This window comes from Chiroxiphia lanceolata, chromosome 6 (assembly GCF_009829145.1).
Source record: "Chiroxiphia lanceolata isolate bChiLan1 chromosome 6, bChiLan1.pri, whole genome shotgun sequence".
In the NCBI taxonomy this organism is placed as follows: Eukaryota; Metazoa; Chordata; class Aves; order Passeriformes; family Pipridae; genus Chiroxiphia; species Chiroxiphia lanceolata.
In genome coordinates this window covers 9,357,810-9,381,399 of record NC_045642.1, presented here as the reverse complement: position 1 = coordinate 9,381,399, position 23,590 = coordinate 9,357,810, and the positions used below count along the sequence as shown (strand labels likewise).

The window sequence follows — 23,590 nt, the reverse complement described above, 5'->3', positions numbered from 1 at the left end:
CACAGAAGAGGCTGGTCATGCTTGTAACCAACACAGCTGTGAGAGAGGAAATGTGTAACTGTGAATGTGTGTGCGCATGTCTGTGGCATTTTAACTTTCTGGAATTAGTTTTAGGGCTGCATTTAGAAATTTGTAGGTGTTCCTCAACACTTCTTAAGCATTTAGTATTATGGGTTATCTAATGTATTGCTGATGTTGGTCCTAAGTATATAGTTTCCTGATCTCTAATTAATTATGTTTTTAATAAATCAGCAAACTGTTTCCATCCTGATGTGTTTAAACCATGGCAATTGAGTGAGGTTTACTTAATGCCACTTCTGCATTTCACAGAGTAATGATTACCAAACTTCATTTGAGGCTTCCAATGTGAATGGATTCATGGAGACAGAGAGTTCTCATTCTCTATAGCTTAGTACCTCAACTGTCCTTATCCACATACTAAGTGTCATGTTTCATAGCTCTGGGCTGGAATGAAAGAAATTTCAGTATGGGACATAACTACGAAATACATATTCCATTTCACTGAACTGACCCAAATTTTATCAGATTTATTCCCAATTTCCAAGTGGAACTGCAGCTTGTCAGTGGAGAAAGCTCTCCCAAATTCAAAGATCACGGAAGTTATGTGCACGCTTACAAATTATTTGCACTTAAAAAAATATGAGAAAGCTCTACAAATACACGGATTACTATCCATTTTCAAATAACAGTCACAGCAGCTGTGCCCTACCCTCCCTTGACACGGAACATGGCAAAATATTTTAAAAACAGTGATCTCAACATAGTGTACTAGAGATACTCTATGCCATTAATTTCCCCTGTTCTGTTGGCCCTGAATCCAGACTCCCCAGTTCCTTTATCAAACAAATACTACTCTTTTTGCAGTAGACAAGGCTTTTAGGACATCAGTGAACTGCAAGTCTAAAAGGCAGAAGTCTGTGGCTTCTGTTTTGGCTGGTTACCCATGAAATAGAAGAGACATAGTTAATATGAGAAGTCAAAGCATCGAAGGGTACCTACGTTGCAGGGCTGCAAAGTGAGCTCAATATTTCTGCACTAGAAGACCAAAAGCCAGATTACCAGATTCAAACTCTTCAACTTGGTGGTCTAGGGCTAACTTTATTGTGAACAACTCTGAAAATTTATGTCTTTTATGCACTAAAACATTGCAATAACTCGAATACACATAAACATTTCTGCTAAGGCAGGAATTCAGTAAGAGCTGGACTAAGGATATCTAAATCCAAAAGCTAATACTATAAATCCAAATCAAACATTGCCGACACCTTTTGTTTTCAAACCTGGTACCAAATTCTCATTCCTTTCTCTCATATGGACCCAAACAGGATTTTCCAGCCACAGTCCTGCACTCTGTGAAGAATGCCGACAAACCAGCAGCTGACAAGTTCAAACAAAAGCAACTACGTTTCCAACAACATCAGGTTACAATTGACACACGGCAGCTACAGCAGAAGATAAACACTAAAACATAAACCACAGGACAAATTACATAAAAGGTCACATCCATTGACAAAAACCAGAAGAAAATCCATTCACCTAGAAAACTTTTCTCATGTTGAGACAGTGACAAGTAGCTTTTACACCTGAGGAACACCACCATTCACTAGCAGTGTCAGGCTTGGTGTTGTGGCAGGACCTGCTGTTTCTATTCCTTTATATCCATAATGTCCCTCCTCTTTAGAGGTCTGTCTGAAGATCTACTCCTCACCTGGTAAGCCTCAGTCTTTCCCAGTACAGCCAAAGGTTTATTGCCCATCTATCCCAATATGAGTGTCTCACCTGCAGAATCAAGAGTTTTCCTGGATTTACCACCTCTGTCTGGTGTACAAGATACTCTGGAGGTTTGTAATATGGATAGTTAAAGAAAAGGACAGGAGAATCATCCAGTCTGAATTTCTTCCTTCAACAGACAATGACACTGATTGATACACCAAATTGATACTTTAAAAATTTAAAGTTTTCTAACTATTTATAAATTTGTTACCTCCAGCAAAGAATGAACCAAAGTAAACCAAACCGAAAATAACCCACGGAAAAGGCAACTTTTGTTGTAGTTAATTTTTACCATCCTTTCCCTCACCAGGGACAAAATAAGGTATTTTATCAACTTCTCATCTGCATTGCTCTGGTAATCAGCACATAAAGCAGCAATATGAAAATACTTGAACCAATCCATTGTTTCCATTGCAAATAAAATGGAAAAGCTCAAATAGCTACTCACCAGATTCTCTTCGAACCATGCCCGCAGACACACTGCTGTGGCCCCTGGAATTTGATTTCTCAATGCCTCTTTCTCCTGAGGATCCTCCAGCATTTCCAATGCCATCTTTAGATCTTCCAGGAGATGCAGAATTTGAAATGTGCCCAAGTACACTGATGGAGCAGGCGACACAATATCATAACCACCATTAGCATACTCTGTAGCTGACTTTGTACCTAAAACAAATAAAAACAGGAGAGACAATAACGTTGCATAATTGTTTCGTAGGTGACAAATACACAGATACTACACACTACAACTTTTGGGCTTCAGATGCTCACTGACGAATACCAGTATTTCAGGCTTAGAAACACTTGCATTGGTTTCTAGATAAATCACGAGCACTGGAGAATTAAATGTGAAAGGGATGTACAAGCATATTAAAAAAGAAATTTGACCTAGAAAACATTTGCAATGCCTGTTAAGGCCAAAACCTTTCTCTCAAGTCACCTGTAATTTTCCACGGTTGCCATGAGATGTCACTAACTTCTCAGCTACACAGAAGTCCCTACACAGAGCAGTGTTAAGCAATGTAAGAACAACTGATGCAGTCCTTTGAGAAGTAACTTAGATCAAAATAGATCATGTTACCAGATCTAGGAAAATATATGACTGTGGGCAGGTTTAAAACTCCCACAAAGAACAACCCACCAGAAGTTAGCAATAAAAATGGCACATAAAACTTTGCTAGCTCTCTAAATTACAAAAAGATCTCTAAATTACAACACCTCCCTCCTGCCAGCCCTCCAGCACCAATGTTATTTTCTTAACAACATTAAGCACAGTAAAAAACATATCTCACTTATGGAAGGATTATAAATAATATAAATTCTAATATCTCTAAATCCTTTTGTCTTAATACCTTGTATTTCAATGAGATGCACACTAAAGTAAACTCTCTTTTCTCAGTCCTGAATTTCAGACCTTGGTATCATTTAATATCCCTTTGTTTCTTTAAGAACTAGTCAGGTGGAAAACTATTTGCTTTACTTTTTAAAGTTTTTATTTACAAATCATTGCCTCACGTACGTAATGGGTTGTACAGATGTCTTCATGTTCTCTCTGGCATAAGCCATCCCAATTCCCCCTTTTATTTACCTTAATGGAGATTTTTTTAGGTTTTTGATCATTCATACTTCACTGGATCCATATAGTGTTCATTAAAAGACTACATAATTGAGGAACACAAGGGTATTATAATAATCTCCTTACTATTCTTCATTTTACCTCTGTGTTTAACATAATTTACATCTTAGTTATGAAGGGAACAAAAATCTTCACTGGGCCTTTGAAAATTATTTGCTAACTTTTCCCCCCCCCCGAGCTGACAGATCCAATGGGATGCATAAATGTGTAAGGAATTCAAGTTTTCTTCTCGAACGCACACTTCTTTGCATTAATCAATGTTAGTTTGCCTGCTACAGTCATTTACCTACCATGATTCAGACACTACAAACTATGTTTGGACCCAATGTTTCATTTTACACGTAGCCTGAAACACAACTGATGAATACACTGACACTCTGGGTCCTAATACCCTGAAATGCCTTCTGCACCCACATTAGCTTTTAACCAAAATGCCAACTGATCATTTAATACTAATGTTATTCCCCATGTCACTCAGTTTTTGAATAAAGGCAATATTTTGTCTCTCATTTTGTGAATGCTTAACTCTGCGCAAAGTTTGGGGAAAATTTAAATAATATTAACCAGGTTATCTTCAATCACTGATTTAATGACACAAAGTGTTCTGTCAGATCTTTGCAAAAAATTGTGTGGCTTGAATTCTGCTGAACAATGAATGTGGTTTTTTGTTTGTGTTTTAAACAATGTAAAATCAAGCATCCCTAGAAATTTCTGAAGTTTTGCAAGGCTCAGTAGCAAGGTTTTAAACTTTTTTTTTTTAAAGCAACGTTAATTTTCACTACCGAAGTATTTCATATTATCTTAACCTCTTTTCAGACTCAAAATATTCCTTTTGATCCTGCTGACTTCCGCTGCTTACAAGTTTATTTTAATGCCCCAAGTGCAAGATGTCATCTTAATTTCTGGCTAAGGCCATGTCCAAGATAAAGTTTCTTCAATATCCGGTGCTACAAAGACTGCTGTATGAGATAACCTCACCTCGTAAATCAACCTTGTCTTCCTGAATTACTTCCTTTTGAGCTCAGGATCAACTGACTGTTTTGCTGGACTTGCTCTCTAAAAGGTATTTTCTTACATATTTCTATACTCTCAGCCACTCATGACAGCTTGTTTATGTTTATGTAGTTCCTAATGCAGATTAATATTAAACTCTAGTGACTAAAAATAGCAGATTTCCAAATTGTGTAGGAGCTGTCTGGATCGTATAACCTTCATTCAGCCAGGGTGGCTCACTACTTACTTTCTGAGAGATGTGCACACAAATTGAAATATGGTTGCTGAAGTGGCATTGATGCCACCTGGAAAGATGTGGCCTCCTTGGTTACTGTGGTTTTAGGACTTGTAAAAGAGTTTTCTCACTCTTTTGGAAAACTCTACGTTACTTTTTTCCTATCTTCTGCTTAGCACTAGAAAAGTGGACAGGATTCAAAGTTATTTCATAGCCAGCTTTGGTAGTTACCCCTTCAGTGAACAGACAATTCAAAATAGATATGGAATGGGAAAAACTGAAAGCATTCTGCTATGGAGCTCTTCATGTTATTTATGTGAGTACTTTTTACTTACAGACAAGAGAGGAACAAACAAGCGGAACTCCACACGATCCAAACAAAATCACACAAACTTTCAGGCCCACAACCAATACTTCAGGTATGAAATAAAAGCCATCGCATTTAAGCTAAATACAGTGTAAATACATTGTGCAGGAGTTCAGTTAATTAGAGTTGGTAGGTAGTTTATGCAGACAAAATACACAGCCATACCATACATGCCAATGTGACATCTTTGTTCACCAGTCTAAATGTCTCACTATGTATCATATCTTGCCTCCATCCTTAGATTATCGTGACTATAACATTCCTGGCAACATCTACCTTATAAAGAAAATAAGCTCCATAGGAAGATTCAGTGACATTGCAGCATGCCTTTATTTGGTTTGCCTCTATCAAATCACTAGGAAAAACAACATATACTCACACTAAGTGAAAGAATGGTCACCCTTAAGAAACTCAGTTCTCTAAAGGTAAATATCCTTAAGCGCTGGAGCACAGGCAGGACCAGTCAGGAATTATGTGATTCCCTGAGACTGGGCATACTCCATATGCATGCTTGAGCTATCCTAGGCTCTTCAACTGACTGTTCAGAGTGGCAGAAATCTAAGCAGCCTCATATTTTGCAAAATTTGAAATTACTTTTAAACTGGTTTGCTATAGGTTGTTAATGTAGTACCTTTTATTCCCCTAGATGAAATGGAAAATGAACTCCCCTGAATGGAACAATTAATGCACTTTATACTAGCTAAGGAAATGCAGAAATACAGAGTTCAACTCAGCATTTAATTCAGAAAGCTTCCTGGTTTACTGCTAAAATTCAAATGAATCACAGGCTTGATTCTCTTATTTGTTTTCCATGTAGTTTCATATTAAACAGGACAAGAACACACCCTGAAAAACAGAAGTGTGTAGGAGTAAATAATTATATTTCTTTGCATTAGTTTTAGCACCAGACAGGAACAACTTAGATGTCCTTGCAGACTCATTAAAAAAAAAAAAAAAAAAGAATGCTCAGGAAAGATGAGTGCAGTTTTGAACTCTTGGAAAACGACTCATTTTTTTTCTTGAGCAAGTCACAGTCTTCCTGTGCCTCACTTTTCTTCCAGGGATAAACAGGACACAGGGGAATCTTCTGTCATGATGTTTATATAATACTCAACACCATGGTTTCCTAGTGTACTACTGGAACACAATTAATCACCATAAATGTCCACTTTAGAGGAGTAGGAGAGAAGGGGGAAAAAAAGTGTTGAAACTACGACATTCCAAGTATCTCACTTCTGGCTTCCCCAGACAGCCAGTGGATGCAGGAGGTTAAATGTAGCTGCACATTATATGGAGGAAGAAAGTAAAATAAGCAGTACAAAAAGGAAAACAACTTTCAAGTTACACATTTCTTACACCCTGACCATTAAAGCACATTTTTATTTCGAAGTTCCTTGCAATTAGCTGAATGGCTTCAAAGAAACATTCCTTTTGGGCAAATACATAACCTATTCAGAAAACAGCACTCCCGGTAGCCTGCAAAAATAAGTTACTAAGCAGAAGTAATAAAAGAAGCAGAAAGGCTTGCCAGTTTGAAAATCCACTCTCCTGAGCTTATTTTCTACACATTTGTCCATCACACAACTTTCTTCTCTCTTAGCAGTAGATACTGTGTCTGATCTCTCACTTTCCCTTGCACCTCAGCTTCTGATCACCTGCATTCATCCTTGTCACCTCTTTTTGCTCTAAAACTGGCTGAGTTTTAAAAAAAAAAAAATCCTGGTAATGCACAGCTCAACAATCAGTGGTTAAAAAGAGATTTTCTTAAAACTGCTGGCTCCTCTAGATCAGAAACCAGCAAAAAAACAACAAAAGCCCCACAGCAAAAAACAAACACTACATCTATGCTGGGTCAGGATAACTTTCTATAAAGCTGAAATACTCAAGAGTAACAATTTTGATATCTGAACAACAGTGGTTAGATTAAAGTTATAAACATATATTTTATCTGGCCTTTCAGTTAATCATTACACTGCTAGAGAACACTTTTTTACCTGAATTTTTACTCAGTGAGCAAATAGGTTGTCCAAGTTCTTCCTCTCTCCTCCAAGACTACAAAGTGTGATTTTCTTTGAAGCATAATTTTCTTTTTCTCATGAAGATAGCCTTGAAAATGTGAATTTATGTAAACTAGTAGTAAGGTCTAGATGGGACATATTTCAGCGTCCTCGTTCCTAAGCCTTCTGTCAAATGAGTGAAGAGGTAGCTCACACAATCCTTTCTTCTAATACTGTAATGCAAAATACATCACAAATGGTATGTTTTGAATCATAGCTTACATTAACTTCTCCTCAAATCTCTGCTTTTAGATCTTTAACTACAGGGAACAGTAACTATTAAGCTGGATTAGCAGGAAGCCCTAGGAAAAAATTTCCAAGCCTAGAAACGTTAATGACCACATTCAGATGCAAGTTTCATGCAGCTCAGATGATTTTTCCACTGAGCTCTACGTACAATCACACGTGGAATCTTTGAGACAATTTTCAAGAACTGCCTATAATTTCTCATGTAAATGATGTAGGTAATTACTCAAACTTTTCCCTTCCAAATGCTTACAGACGCTGAGCTGTGATGTGCAGCACATTTAGGTACGGCGTACACAGCTACAACAAAAAGATCTCTCCTGTCCAGAAACACAAGCTAAGCAGCCTTACAGCTGGTGAGAAAAGTAAGAGGGATTATGCAGCTATGATGGAGGTTTGAGGCTGAGTCTCTGTTGCAAAGGAAAAACAGGGTCAATACATTTATTAAAGAGAAAGAATAAAAAATACTTGCATCAACTTTCTCTCTTTACTTTTTTAAATTACAAATAAAAAAAGAAGGTATTTAGGGCCAGTGTAACCAGTAGTCTAAGTACTAAGTGTACTAAGTACAACAAATACATCTTTTTAGTACAAAATTCATAACTGTTTGTAGTAAGCAGTAGTAAACTACTGGTAACACGAATCCTATTTCATGAAAAAAAAAATTAGTCTCTGTAAGCATAGGGGAAAAAAGACCATTCGTTTTGTGAGGATATAAAGGCAACTTGTTTTATAAAGATTACAGTATTCTGATTTTTAAAAAGACTCTCAAATCAATTTCATTGCCTTAAAGTAGCGGACAAGACAATCTTGAATTTAGAGATCTCAAACTTGTTTAAATTTAAGTCTTAGAAATTGGTTCACTCGCCTGTTAAACAACTGACTCTCTCATGTACTGAAAAACAGATCACATCATACAAACCACAAAAGAAGCTTTGTGCTTCAGATTTTCAATCCCATGGGGTTATGGCCATCATGGTTTAACTGCCTTTCTTTGCTACATATTGTATCTGCAGCTATTTATGTTTGTTTCTTTTCAATCCTTCCTCAAAACCTAATACAAACAGCTATGATATGTGGATTTTGGTTTGCACAGGTGCAATCCAGTACTGCAGTTCTGGTAAAGTGACGTGGGTGTCGAGGACACGACAGTATTTTTGCTGTTTTAAACTCACAGAACTGTTTATCTGTAGGCAGAGATGAAGAATTTAAAGTAGCATAGTTAAACTGTAAATATTCATCCATTTCAAACGAGTTTAAACTCTCACTTTCAAGAAATCTTCTAATTTTGTTGTTTTCCTGGACAGGCGAGGGAAGTCAAAGACCAAACTGGTCAGTAAATCAGTTTGACTTGGACATTGAAAGGGAAACTTTGTCTTAGGCAAAACAATTTGAAACGCTTATTTTTTGTAGAAGATCATTAAGTGTTTAGGGAACAAGTTCTCAGTGCTCTCAGCTTCATAAGATTCTGTAGTGCTGTCCTGTTTACTGAAGGAATCCATCAGTCCTACAAACAGGATTCAGAGTCTTCACTCTATCCCGCACTCAGAGCCCCACTATCTGTGAGAAAGTCTGCTTAGGATAGTGAGAGTATATTTTGGAACAGTAGCCCAAATAGCTCCAATGACCTCTGGCGAGGTTAAGCACTCAAAACTGAGGAAATTCCAAAGTTCAGGTTGCTCTGGCAACCCTGACTAAGGAATGAGTGGCCAACGCTGCTCATGCACAAATCAACACACGAGTTGCCATGATTTTCACATGCTTTTGAAACACAGATGAAAACTGCACCTGAACAGTTATGCAAGGCCTTCACCTGAGGGCTGCAGCACATGTAAAGGCCCTACAAAACATGGTAAGAAATGGCTGTAATGGTTATTTGAGTGTGTGCACAGTTGGAGAGGCCGTGCCTTAAAATGTCTTTAACAAACCTAAAAGCTAGACCACAGACAGCTGACCTGAACAGTTATGCATTAAATACATAGACAGTGAACTGCTGTGTTTTTAAAGTTTTAAAATATTTTTAATTTTTATGTATCTGTTATAGTTGACATCTAAGAAATGACCTAATTAGCTTTTCTGAAGTCAAGTATCTGAAGATACGTGCCAGCATCTAAAACAAGCTTTAAGAAGTGTTATAAAATAAAGAAGTACAAATTATAGACCCTAAATATTTGTGCTAAGTTTTTATATTTTCCCCTTTAATAACTAGATTTTTATCTTTCCTTCCCCCTCACAATATTCTTGATAAACAGTTTTTTGTAACTGTTATGACAGGAAGTTATAAATTTCTCTATCAAAGACCTCATTTCAAGTAATGTACTGTTTAAGTTCCTTTTTCATCTCTCTATTGCCATAAGATCTAAGCAAAAATACACTGTAACTAAGGGTTCAAAAAAGCCACAATATTGTAACTTCACAAATGCTCACCTTACCTAATGCATAGCAGTAACAAGATAAACAAGTGCTGTAGATACATTATTTTTTTGTTCAGAAAAAAAACCTCCTGAGTTACTGACTGAAAAAGAACAGAAAATGAAAGGGAAATACACTAATCATAACTGAAGCACAGCCTTTTAACACAATTATGATTTATTTGGAAAATACAAGAAAACCACTGCAGCTGTAGCTGCTCAATTATTCTGATCTACAAGGAAAGAAATTGCTCATTATTTAAATTCTTCTTTTTCTCTCATCATTATTTTAACTACAGTCAGTTCAGTGCTCTAAAATGGAATTCTACAAAGATTCCTATTAAAATTATTAAAAAGTTATACATCTTTACCATAGAAACAAAATTTTTAATTTGAAAATATCGTGAACCTTGAGTGGGACATAAGTGATAAAGAAATAAAGCCACATGGAAGTGTACAAATTGAAAAGAAAAAATAAAAGCTATTCTCCAGTCATCCTTCCCAGGTTTTTACTGCCCATCAGCGGCATGTCACCCAGCATGTATTTCAAATAAGACCCACCAGCACCCCCCCAACACACACCACAAAAAAATAGGATTAAGTGCTTTCTGTCTGGTCTGGACAATTTCAATCCCTTCTGAAGCAGAACAGAGGTGTCTATCTCCTTCAGCTAAAGTGCTGTGAGACTCAATGAATCCTGTGATGACCTGTGACTATTCATGGTAAAGGATGAGGTCACTAGAAAATATTTTGTTTTCCTATTACTGATACAGGAACTTATTTCACAAAACCTAAAATTAATCCAAAGAGGTTCAAATGAATGTCAGCAATTTTTGTCCACACTTGCATTTAGAATCCAGGTTCAAATCACTTAACTAGCAGTGATTTAGTAATCTAACACATCCAGGGTCATAGTGTAGCTCTGAAATTTAAACTCTGTTGTTTTCTTAGTAAAATTATGATGGGGCAGACAATAAAAGAAAAAAAAAAAAAGAAGAAAAAAACGCTCCACAAACAGGTCCTTCTCCAAAGTCTGGCAAGTATATCCCATGAGGAAAACACATTAAACTTGAATTAAAAACTTCTTCATCTCTCAAGTACAATTACCTCTAAAGGCCTCTTTTTCAACAAGGGTGTGGGAAGTGGTTGAGTTTGTAGCACATAAGCCAAAGCCATGAACTGAACATTCTGCCACCTCAAGAGAAGGGAATTAAAATAAGCATACTTCTTGGACAACTTTTTAATTATATTTACTTTGTAATCTTGCAGTGCTAATACTGTAATATTAGTAAGCATCCATGTGATAACACATTTAACTTTCTCATTATTTTCCAGTAAGCAATAATTGCAGGAGCTCTGGTTAAAAGGAAACTCAATAATTACACTGATTACTTGGTGGATTTGAAGAGACTCTGGAGCTGCAGCACACTCTAATATTGTGACAGGAGCTTTTCAATATTACAGTTATGGTCATTATTCACAAAGGGAAACAATGGATTCCCAAACCGTTGACAAAGAGAAGTTTGACATAAAATAAACATAAAATAAAAATTATTTTAACTCATTGGGATATATTACAAAGAAAAATAACCAAAAATCTACAGCCCTACAAAGCAACAAATTTTAATAAATGGGTACAAGCTGAATAAAAGGAAGAGTAATGACTTGGTTAAACCCCAGAGGGAAGCAATGCCAAAGTCAGGCACCTCAAACAAAGAATGGGTAGATGGACCTGACATACGGGTGCTTTCTTTAGAGGAAGCCTCTGTTTGGAGTGCAAGTCATTCCAGCTAATGGGTAAGTCTTGTCCATTGACAATCACATTAGCCCTTTTTGCTATTTTAGTCAAATAAGGCTAATCATTTAGCGTGCCTAATTTATATAGCCATGAGGGTGGGTTATCAGCACAGATGTACTGAAGCATAAAAGACTTGGGAACACTGACCTATCTGTCAAATTTGATCAAGCCCAGTGAAATTCAATTTGTTAATCTTGCTTCACAATCCTACCCCCATGCACTCTAAACACTAAAACATTTTGTATTGCACTGAGGAACACAGTCTACAGTGAGATTTAGTTGGACTAATCAGACTCACGTATGAGTGATGTTAACAGTCGGAGCAAGGGATATGACTTTTAGAATTAGAAGGCTAAAAGTAGGACTGAAAATCTGTAAATATTGGTAATATATATTTGCATGCCCAGTTTTTACCCTAGAGTGCAAGACAACAATGTAATACTTTAATAGTAACTGCAGAAAATAAAAGAAATCAGGAATGTTTTCTCATTAAACACAGAGAGGATGCTGGTTTTGAGTGTGTATATATACATACATACTCAAACTTCAAATAACCAGAGCCAGACATTCAGCTCTGGACTTCTCACTTCTCTAAAATAGGGATTAATACCAATTTTGTGCCTAAAGCCAAGGTTTCTGAGGTCAAGAGAAGAGCACAGCTCTCCTAGTACCCACTCAGGCCTCATTCCAAAGGAAACATCTTTTTCATCACCCACCTAAGTTTACCTCAGTCATGAAGTTTAGCCTAGGTCTTTGGAACCAGTACTACCCAGAGATGTCCATGTTTCAGTGAACTGAAATACCACAAGCTCTTAGCAGTTGATTTTTTGCTGTTTCCAGTTGACTCTAAGAGTGGCTACATTTGTACAGATTATTTTTCCAACATTTGCAAACTATGGCATACATAAATCTGCAGTTAGAAGAATCTCAGTCCTGGTTTGTTTCATGACACTCATCCAGTTATCCTTCTGAAGGAGTTTTCTACCTTATTTGTTCTCTCAGCATACAGGACAAGAGAACATTCCTGTTTTCCAGTCCCTGCCCAAATTGCAGACAGAAGCTTACTGGATTGAATTAGAGAGAATCAAACTTGAATAATCATTATGGCCCTCAATTTGAGACAAATTGGGATAATAACTGTATCCAAGTATAGACTCCAGCAGATGCATTTGGTCCTTAAATCATACCAGAATATTCAAGAAATAGTTCTGGAACACACAGAACATCAGCTAGAGGAGAATGACTGCAACAGACTTAACTCAATCTGTCTTAAAACGTCTTATCTATTTCTAGTTATGAAAAATAATAAATAAATGAATAAGGTAAAACAACCTTCCCAACTAATTGAGCTTTTACTAAGTAAAGGACTAAAACAATATGATTCTTTATTGGTACAGGTAGACACAATTCTGAATCATATGGGAAGTATTCAATTAATGTTGATGAGACTTGACAGATGCACTGTCTGGGAAACATCTTGGTTCTCCTCCCATTAGCTTTATTTATATAAGCCCATTTTCAATGTTACACTGATTATCAGTGAACATTAGACTAAAAAAGTAGGTAATGTAAAGCCACAAAGTCAACTCTCTTGAAGAGGTTGCCAATCTGCTTGTGACCTGCCCATGCACTGTAGAACAAACTCCACATACTACTGGCATGCCTTTTTGTTTTAGAGCTTGGTCACCAACACCACCACAGAACAACTGTGAACAGGACCTGCATGCAGCTGGTTCACACAGAATAGTTCTTCCAGCTTTTGCTTTGCTTCTCCGTATCACGATAACTCAGTGAGGGAGTTAAAAGTGATGTTGTTTGGAAGCCTGGAACAATTTAGTTTTATTTATCATAATTAAACCCTAAAATGTAATGGCACAAACCCTCTGAAAAAGGTGTGTGGAAAAGGAAAAGAATATTAGAAACAAACAAACAACATAAAATCTGTCCGCTGACCTCAATTATTTTTCTAGCATGAAACCTAGAAAAAAAAAAGTGTATTTCTTAGGCAGTCATATATTGCCATTTAATCAGTTATGCCACATATTATGAGGCTATCTTTCCATAGCATGGAAACAACACCGAACACTAAACATCTATTGTCTTACTCACAACTCTGACAGTTCCTGGAAAAAAATAAGTGTCTAATCTGAAAATCGATCTAAATATAAAAACTCTTTTTTCTTTCTCGAGTTTTCTGAAAAATGGAATCAATCAGTGCATCCATGATATCATCAGTGTGTGCTGAGCTGGGTATAAATCATCACAGAAGAGAGACACTGAGTTCCACACATATGTAGGTGATTTGTGGACACAGGTTCCATATCCTCATTAAACAGACATGGCTTTCTATGCTATGTTGGTTACTTTATAGCACTAGCCAGAATTATAATCCAATGTTTGCAGTGGCTAAAAAAACATTATAGTTTCCTAGTTTATGAGTTATGGTTTGGGACTTGTTTTACTTGTTCTCTCCTTAGACATTTAAGGGGAGTTCAATGCTTCCCTGTTTATATGTTACGTGAGGAGTGAAAAAATAAAATCCCAATTATCCTCTGTTGGTTAAAACCTTGTTTGAATAAGGTTTTGCATTCATAAACAGAAGGGAGAAGGAAATATACATCTAATTTTTTTCCTATTTGTCTAGGGCTTGTTCCATTGATGTGAAAAGTTATTTGTGTAGTTACCTCTATCACGTATTGACATTCACAATTAGCAGTCTGTTACAGCTTACACATTTAGAATGAAGCGAAGACTCATGTGTGGATGAGAAAAAAAACCCAAAACCTTGGAGATTCTTTAAACTAAAAATCCTGGATAACGACTTCCAGCCTAATCACAGCTGGCCAGGTGGTGAGGTTTGAAGCTCCACATTAGTCTCTGGACAGAAAGAAGAAGAAGAGCAGCTCTTCAGTAGAAGAGTAGGAAGAAGATGAGGAAGAAGCAAAACTGCAGCAACAAGAGGCTGATGTCATCATCATCATCATTAGGGAAGAAGGCACAGCATGGGTGTCACTATTTAGATTTCTAAAGCTTTGCTGAATTCTTTCCCATTGTGCACAGGTGAGAACATGGCCCTACCCAGACACTCCTTTTAGGAGCTGACACTGAACGTGTGTGAGCACAAACCCCAAGGCTACCGAGGCCTAACCACAGAAAGTAACTTCTCTTCTTGAATGCTGTAATGTTGAGAGAAGATCTTTTAAATTGCCTTACCATGAGAGCACCAAGATCCTGTCTTGCATCATAAGCCTTTCTAGTGGACAGCTGTGTAAAACACAGTTCTTAGTTCCACTTCTGGATATAAATGTCGAGAAAAAGATACACATTCTACCTCATTAGGCTGTGAAGATAGTTGTTAGGCAAACTATTTTGAATATATACATCATAAAGAAAATTATGTATATTTTTATATATACACACACGTTTTTATATACCTATGTGGGCTTGTGTGTGTAAAATACAGATATATACTACCCAGCTAACCAGAAGGCTCGGTGAAAACTGTTCTTAAAGACACACTGAAATAAAAAACTAACATATACAATATGGAATGTTACCACATGGCTGAAGATGTGTTTAAGTTACCATACAGCATTAAAGTAAAATAAATCTCTCTTACTTCAATATTCACGTGTCTGAGGGGGAATTGCAGGCTTTCTTCCTTTATTTTACTTTCAATTTTCTTCACTTAACTATTGAACCAGAGTGTCAATAGTGAAATCTGTGTGTCAGAGAACTTGATAAATTCAGCATAATTATTAAAAAGTAAAAAAAAGAGAAACATACTTAATCTCAAAATAATATGGTGTAAAACAAAGCATTATTATACCTGCAATGATGTCATCCATCTGCTCCAAAGCTGCCTCCAGCATATGACTCGCGTCAGAAGCCATCATCTGGGATTTCTTCAGATCTCTACTCTTTCCACTGAAAAGACAGATGAAATCATGTGTATTACACGAAATAACCTGACAGAAAAATATGTCACTGTTACATTATAAATCAAGCCACAGAAGCACAAGTCCATGCTAGCAAAAATCAAGCCTAGTAAGAAGAAAACTAACAATAAACCTGTTCCTATTCTTGATAGATGACTTGGGATTTCTGAGGTTTTAATGCATCATTGATTCATTTTATTGAAGAGACCTTACTAAAACAAGGAAAACAAAACCAAACAACCTCAAATACTGGAAGCTTGACATGCCCCTACTCCTCATCCTTAACAATGGTTTCCTAGATTCAAATTCAGTGCATCTCAACCTTTTGCTCTGTGGGAAAAAAAGTGGATTGACTAGGGTTCAATAAAGGAATGGAGACATGGGAAAAAACATACCTAACTATAAACAAAACTCCCCTTTTTGATTGCTGCCTTAAGAGTAAAGACAATTCTGAAAGTTTTTACTCCTCCTTTCTATATCCCTATTCAATCTTTCCACCACTTCTTTCATGACGCTGAAAATACAATTCTTTCTGTTCAAATAACAAAGATGCCCCAGGTATGAATTGTCTGAAATTACTGCTACCTCTTTAAAACAGGATTAAATACATTCATGTTACCGTCTGACATTAAGGATAACAAACAAAATCTTCCAAAATGAGTCTTTACTTGTGAGTTGGTGTTGCTGGACTCTTAGACAAGTAGCAGTCACTGCTGTCAACATATGACATTTCAAAGGGGAAAATAATTTATGCAGCCCATTTCACTGCCAGTGAGAAAATTCCCTCTGAAATAAGGCCCTTTTGCACATCACTTCATCCTTGAAGCATGAGACCAGTGCCCACACAGTGAGGAACATACTTTTGCATGACTTTCACAGTGCTCTAACACACAACTCAAAATACTGACAAAGCCTACAAAGGGTCACAGTATTTTCATTTCTCTTCCATGAAGGGTGCAATTCAGCCTTTTGACATTCAGTCTTCTGACACAGCAAGTTTTAAGATCTGTATTTAAAAACTGTTCCATTTTGACAGCTTTCTAAGCCTCAAAAAGACATCTGTCTGACAATGGATAGACATGTCCTTCAAATGACTCAGGTTGTAGGTAAGCAATGGCCCTATGTTTGTGGGGCCTATTTGTCCAATGCTATTGAAATGCCATTAATCTGTATTTACTGTGTCATTACTTACACTAAGAAATCAAGTATTTTGAATTTAAATAAATATTACAATAATCTTTAATGGCAATTCACATAGACTTGCACTGTGTTCATTCAGTGACATTTCAGGCACTGGTCACCAAGGCCAACTGCATGACTGGTAGCTAAACCACTCACATTTATTCTCTCAGCTGCAGCCTGACTAACCACTGGAATGTAGAATCAGCACCCAGGATAAAATTAGCTTTAAAATAAAATCTTAATAATTTTTTCTTTCAGTGGGACTGTCGGGGAAAAAAAAAATCTCTAAAAGTACACTTATGGCTGAGTCCAAATTACTGCATCACAACTGATGTTCAGTCTCAGTCATAAGCCTGATTCAATGAAAATTTGTACTACCAAGTCAAAATTATCTTCTTCTCTTGCAAACTAAGAATCCTGAGACACAGACTTTTCTCCATAGTGCTGGTGAATTATACACAAAGAAAGCTAATTTATTAGTAACCTCTGTATTATCAGTGCCCTATGTCCATGCCAGTCAATGTATATAACCCCACTATCTAGAGAGACAGATGCAGGAATGAGTCAGAAACTACAATGTTCTAATTTGAACTCTGCCATTTATAGCTTGTCATTTTGGGTAAGCCATTATCTAACTTCAGATCACATTGATCTGAACAGCAATATGAGAATGTGTTATCTTTAGTGTCACCCAAGGCAAAGATTAATGTAAATGAATGGTTGTTTCTGGACTCTCCCTTTTTTGTCAAAATAATCTTTTAAGTATGAACAATGCTAAATGTAACTGAACTTAACCAAAGTACATGTCACACAAATATTTCATGTAATGGTACTGGAAATAACAAAAATTGTGCTCAGAATAATCTGGAAAGTCAGCTGATATAAACTCAAAATTTCAGTATCCTTGCACACATGAACTTTACAGACACTCCCTCTGATTCTGTTTCTCCAGTTAGTTGGTTTGGGAAGATTTCCATCTTCTGTTGCCACATTTACATGCCACTAAAGACTTGAGAGATCCCTGGTTCTCCGCTGCAGAGAGCCTCCTCGCTTGCAGTATTTCCTCTAGTTCAAAGCAGCCATAACATCAGTAATAATCACCTTAGTGAAAGGAAATCCACCCACATGAGCAGCTGCCAGAGAGACACCAAGGATACCCTGTGCCTTTGGCGGATGTGGCCACCAGCCACTCCCCCAGAAATGTATGGCCACCAGCTGTGCTGGTAAATCAGGACAGCAGACTGGCTCAAAATCAGAAGGAGGAAAAAGAGTGAAAAATACTAAAAATAGCATAGAGTTTCTATTTCTAGATTGCAGTCCATGCCCTTCTTTGTGCTGTAGGTTACTTCTCCACGGGCTCAAAGCAGCTAAAACACAGCTGTTGTTACAACAATAAATGCAGAACTACCATTTTTCTGAACATCTAATATTTTTATATCTACTGTTTGACCACCTGTAGCGACAAAGGTACAGAAAATGCTGATACACTCCATCACAAACGTGAAAATTTACCTATAGAAAAACCTTCCATCAAGACCTTGGCAAAATCCAGGATGTTTTGCTGAAAAACACCACCAGAAGTAAGTCTTCTATCTCCTCCCAGCCTCCACACTCAGCCTGTTTTCTCACCTGTACCCACAGTGTATTTGCTGCTTAACTGCACTAAGCTAAAGTAAAACCTGCTTACCAAACAAGGATTTATTAATAAAAGCAATGTTCTTTGCTCCATAGCGATAATGTAATATTACTTGCTTGACATCTTTTTCTAGACAGACCTGTTGCTTGTGCTTCAGGCAAGTCTTACTTTCCCAGACACTCCCTTCTTATAGCTGGACTGTTCTGAGCAATATTGTGAAAACAGCTCATTAGATCTCCTGTGTTTTCAGTTACCATTTCTCATCTAGTTCCATACAAATACCTCCAATTGTGGATTCTTTTTCTAATACTATTAAATAATAAGACACCTGTATCAATCCCTCAAATAGGATTCATCTATTTGCTGGTATTTTAATCACAGTTCCTTTTACAGTTTTCACTCCTGAATGACATCAACAGATGCAGAACACGAAGACTTACTTAACTATGTAAAAATATACATCTATTTCCGAAAAAAAGGTTTTTTCAGCTTTGCTAAGGACTGAACAAAAACTATCCCTAATATTATAGTACAAGCTTTAATATTAGCAAATTCTAACCTTCAGGACTTATTAGATTAATTTATATGCCAGCAAAATACAAGAACCAATCCACTCACCTTTTGAGGTCCCTAAGAAGAAAAGAATTTACTTTTTTGCCTGATCAGTTAAAATTCCTCACTATTAATAGCCAAAGTTTTACTATTAAGCAGACACAAGTCTAAATTATTACCGACCCTTCTAAGCCACACGCTCATACTAATTTAGAGCCCGGCCCACAGAGATATTGCAACCCTGTTTGTTATAATTACCTAAGTAATGAGATCTTCCAGGAAGTGCAGACAGAGCAAACTGGTCTGAATCTCTTAAATTTATTTTGCTAAGCTAGTTTTACCCTATAAGTCCCAGTCTGAGATTTGCATTTCAAATAAAATGAAAAAGCTCTGGCAGAACTATTGTGCTTAGAGTCAATATCCCTTGCAAATTTCTTAACCTACATTCTGTATGTAAAACTACAGCTTACTGTGTCCAAAAAGAACATAATATTTAACAGACATATTCACTATGAACAAGGTGTTCTTCAGAATTATGGAAAGCTTTAATTAAATTTGAATCTTTCACGGCTGGCTTGAACCAGCAGCTATCCAGAGGTAAGAATGTTAACATTTAGGCAACTCAGATGTTTTCCCAAGGCTGCTCCTAAAAATGAGATCGCCAATACTTTCAGTTATGGAGAGGGGTGTGTTTTTTGACAAGAACTCCAGAAATCCAGATCTCTGGATCTTGTCTGTGGCCTACAAATTCCTCTGACGTTTAGCAGACACAGCTAATAATTAACTACCACCACCATTTTTTTTTTCCCTGGGATGAATAAATACATGTTTGTAAACTGTTTAAATACTCGAATTCAAGTATTACACTGCTTTGTACTTAATGGTGTAATGAAATAACGAGTGCCTTGGGTAAGCTTCAGAAGTCCCCCACGCTCTTCTTCAGCTACAAGACGACTCCTGCCCTGGAAGGAAGAAATGTGCACAATTTCCACCCTCGCTTTTTCCCACCTTGCTTCTCCCCCAGTCACATGCTCTGTTGTATCCAGACACCCCACAGGAGCACAACTGCTGATTCAGGTCTCCCACTGGCTCCGCAGGACTCAGGACACCGTCAACTACAAAAGTTATAAATGCATATTTGCATCCTGGCCTTTCAGAACCTGCCATAACTCTCTAATTAAGATAATCCTGAGTCCTAAATAACCATACACAGCTGCTGGGAGCAGAAGAATTCCTGATGATCACTAGAATGACCGCCTAAGGAACACTACTTATACAGGATGCTCCAGGGCTACCCAGCCAGAAATCCTATTTATCTGACAGGCTGAGAGAGTTGGAGCTGTTCAGCCTGGAGAAGAAAAGGCTTCAGGGAGACCTTCCAGCAGCCTTCCAGTACTTAAAGGGGCTACAAAAGAGCTGGAGAGGGACTTTTTGCAAAGGCATGTAATGACAGGACAAGGGGTAATGGCCTTAATCTAAAGAAGAGTAGGTTTAGATTAGATATTAGGAAGAAATTCTTTAATTGTGAGGGTGGTGTGGCACTGGAACAGGTTGCCCAGAGATGGTGTGGATGCCCCATCCCTGGAAGTGTTCAAGGCCAAGCTGGATGGGACTTGGTCTAGTGGAAGGTGTCCCTGCCCACGGTAGGGGGGGTTGCAATTAGATGATCTTTAACATCCCTTCCAATCCCAACCATTCTATAATTCTCTGGCTCAAATTCATTTTATTTCTTAATACAGGCACTACTTGCTATATGTCCCCTTCATATGCTTCACTGGAATAGGCAGAAGGGTAACAAAATTCTTTCATTGATTACCGATTATGTAATAAGTAAAAAGAAGACTATTTTTATTTTCAGCAAGAAAGTATGAAGTGTCCACACTAAGGCAGAGGGGAAAGTTTTATAGAGAAATACAGATTAGCCAAAGTTGAACAAGGACCTGATACTGAACCATTTCAGGTAGAACTGCTAAACTCTCTGGTCAGTGTATTGCTGGGAGTCCTTATATGAGGGGACATCCTTAGGTGAAGCACAGTGCAATACCTCCATGATAAAAACCAGCTAACTTAACAAGCTAAACTGGCTTATACAGGCACCTGGGTATAACCCTGGTACTGTAAAACCACCACCTTTGTGTGCTACTGATAAAAGTTAGAGTGACAAGCACTAAGAACTATGATGCTTCTAAACATATCATGCTAAATAATTCGATTTAAGATACAAAGGGAACTGAATATAGTTAAATTTACTGCACTATGAAGTACCAAAGGCAAAGCTGAACATTTCTTTTCAAAAATAAACCCATTAAGTTTGCTAATACAAGTCTGAAATTCGGGAGAAGGAAAAGAGAAAGCACCCTTTAAAAAATGCTAAATCTGACTGATACTTTATGATGCTTTTAAGAACACAAATCACCTCACAGCAGCTCCTCCACAGGACTCATGGATATTGAGTTACAGTTACTATTGGTACCATACCCAAATTTCATTACTCATGTTTGTACAAAGTCTCATCCTTACATATAAAAGCTGACATTGGCAGAATGGCATGTGCAAAGTGAGCTTCCTTCAGCTCCTCTCTATAACAGTTCTAGTAACTGAGAACCCTGCATTCCTTCAGTGTTGTTTTAAGCATTGTTCATAAAAGTTTAATAAAGTCCTTCTTAATTTAATTTTAAATGATCAGATATTTTAAGTTTTCGGTGTTATACATGATATAGGGGAAAATGTTACAGCTTCCAAGTTTTCAAATCTTCATTCATTATTTGTTACTGTATTAGGTGAAAAAATACCCTAATTATTTTAGTTCAGTACCCATCTAACTAGTTCCAACTGCTAACTAGTTAAAATTAAAAAAAACAAAAACAAACCCACAATGAATAAATGCTTTGGATTTAAACTTCAGCTGAACAAAGCACTACCAGGTAAAATACACATGAGGAAAGTTTCTGAACCAAAACATGAACATTTCTGCTCTTAAAATAAACAGAAATATGAATGGTAAACAAAAGTCAGATTTTGTACTACAGTTCGCATTTAGTTCTAAGAGTTTTAGAATTAGAAAGAGTTGGATCCTCAAAATTCTGACATTTAAAATAAACGATGTTTATTTCTTTTTATTCCAATCTCAGGTATTCACTGGTCTCAAGGTCACAGCTTCAAATGTTCTTCCATGAAGGTCAACATTTCAACTAGATCTTTGAAGCTACTTAACTCGAGATCCAATGCCTTGGGAAGCTGCACACACCACATCTTCTCCCCACCCTCGCCCCATGAAAGTAAATTCATGCTCTAGTAAATTGAAAGGTGAGAAGTTATAATAAAAGTAAACACAGAATTCATGCACAAATTAACTCTTTGCCCTGCAGTAAAGCAGAGGACAAACCCCTTGACAGAAATTGAGAGACATCAGATATAAATTATTAGCAAAAGTTTTCAAAGTTATCCTCTATCAAATCATAAAAAATTAGACAAGCTATACTGCTGGAAAGAACACTCTAAACCTTGAGAATTAGGAATAATATTTCTTATGGTTCATAAATTGTTCTTGGGCTTTTTTCAAAACTCTCTGAGACAAAGTCTTTTCATCCTGGCCAGGACAACTGGATCAGGTCAGTTCCTTATGGAAAATCCTACTGTCCAATTTTTATTTGGCTTTGTGCGTTTCAGTAAGTTGTGTAAATGGAAATAAGTTGATTAGAGGGAAGGAGCACCTCTCCTATGAGGAAAGGCTGAGAGAATTGGGATTGGTCAGCCTGGGAAAGAGAAGCTTTGGGGAGACCTAATTGCAGCCTCCCAGTACATGGGAGCCGACAAGGAAGATGGGGAGAGACATTTTACAAGAGCATGTAGTGACAGGACAAGGGGGAATGGATTCAGATTGAAAGACAGTAGGTTTATATTAGATACTAGGAAGAAATTCTTTACTGTGAGGGTGGTGAGGCACTGGAATGGGTTGCCCAGAGAAGTAGTGGATGTCCCAACCCTGGAAGTGTTCAAGGCCAGGATGGATAGGGCTCTGAGCAACCTGGTCTAGTGAAAAGTGTCCCTGACCCTGGCAGGGAGCTGGAACTAGATTATTTTTGAGGTCCCTTCCAACTTCTATGATTCAGAACCAACTCAGCAGAACAAGCACTACTACTAACTTAGTTTATTAATCTAAGTACACATGTATAAATCCCACTAGGGATATAGAAGTGTACATAAGCTCTGTGAAACAGATTTTGCACTAAATTCTGCAAGTACCTTTTGGAATATTAGCCTGAAAAGGCAAGATGCTTCACTGAAGGAAGCCAGTGCCAACATAAGGCCAGAAGATCTGATACCTCAAAGAAATGTAAGGAGGTCCAATTTTCAAATCTTCTCCATTTCTTCAGTTCCTTGATGTACACAAAGGATCACTGTAAAAATCAGCTGCTTTGCCAACAAAGAGTAAACACTCCTCAGCCAACTGGCATAGTCTACAGAGCCTATGCTGTCCTTGGTCCTAGTGCCTCGACCTCTCATTTATTATTGCCTGCAATGTAATCAAGACAGGTATCCATCAACTTCATATGACTCAGAGGCAGAAACAGCTCTGTATTTTTGGAACTCTTACAACACCATAAGAACAGTCACGCTCGTTCAGACCAAAAGCCTGTCTGGCCTAGTGCTTTGTCTCCAGTGATGCTCAGTGCAACACAAGCTGCACAGTGATCAGTCTCCTCCTCTCTTCCAATAATCAGTAAGCCTGAGACTTTATGAAACAC

At 37.3% G+C, this 23,590-nt stretch overlaps 1 protein-coding gene and 1 long non-coding RNA gene across 2 annotated transcripts in view; one reads left to right on the top strand and one right to left on the bottom strand.

Moving 5' to 3' along the window:
* Positions 1 to 23,590, bottom strand: part of PPFIBP2 (PPFIA binding protein 2) — a 101,313-nt gene that overhangs the window by 66,654 nt on the left and 11,069 nt on the right. The window contains exons 2-3 of the mRNA XM_032690193.1: positions 15,364 to 15,461; positions 2,243 to 2,457 (exon numbers count right to left, since the gene is read on the bottom strand). Coding sequence (XP_032546084.1) covers positions 2,243 to 2,457; positions 15,364 to 15,430 — 282 coding nt within the window. The 5' untranslated portion in view covers positions 15,431 to 15,461. The remainder of the gene's footprint in view (positions 1 to 2,242; positions 2,458 to 15,363; positions 15,462 to 23,590) is intronic.
* Positions 4,450 to 22,107, top strand: LOC116787985. The gene is made up of 4 exons (XR_004357502.1): positions 4,450 to 4,490; positions 16,509 to 16,578; positions 18,173 to 18,234; positions 21,974 to 22,107. It is a non-coding gene; the product is annotated as an uncharacterized LOC116787985 (long non-coding RNA).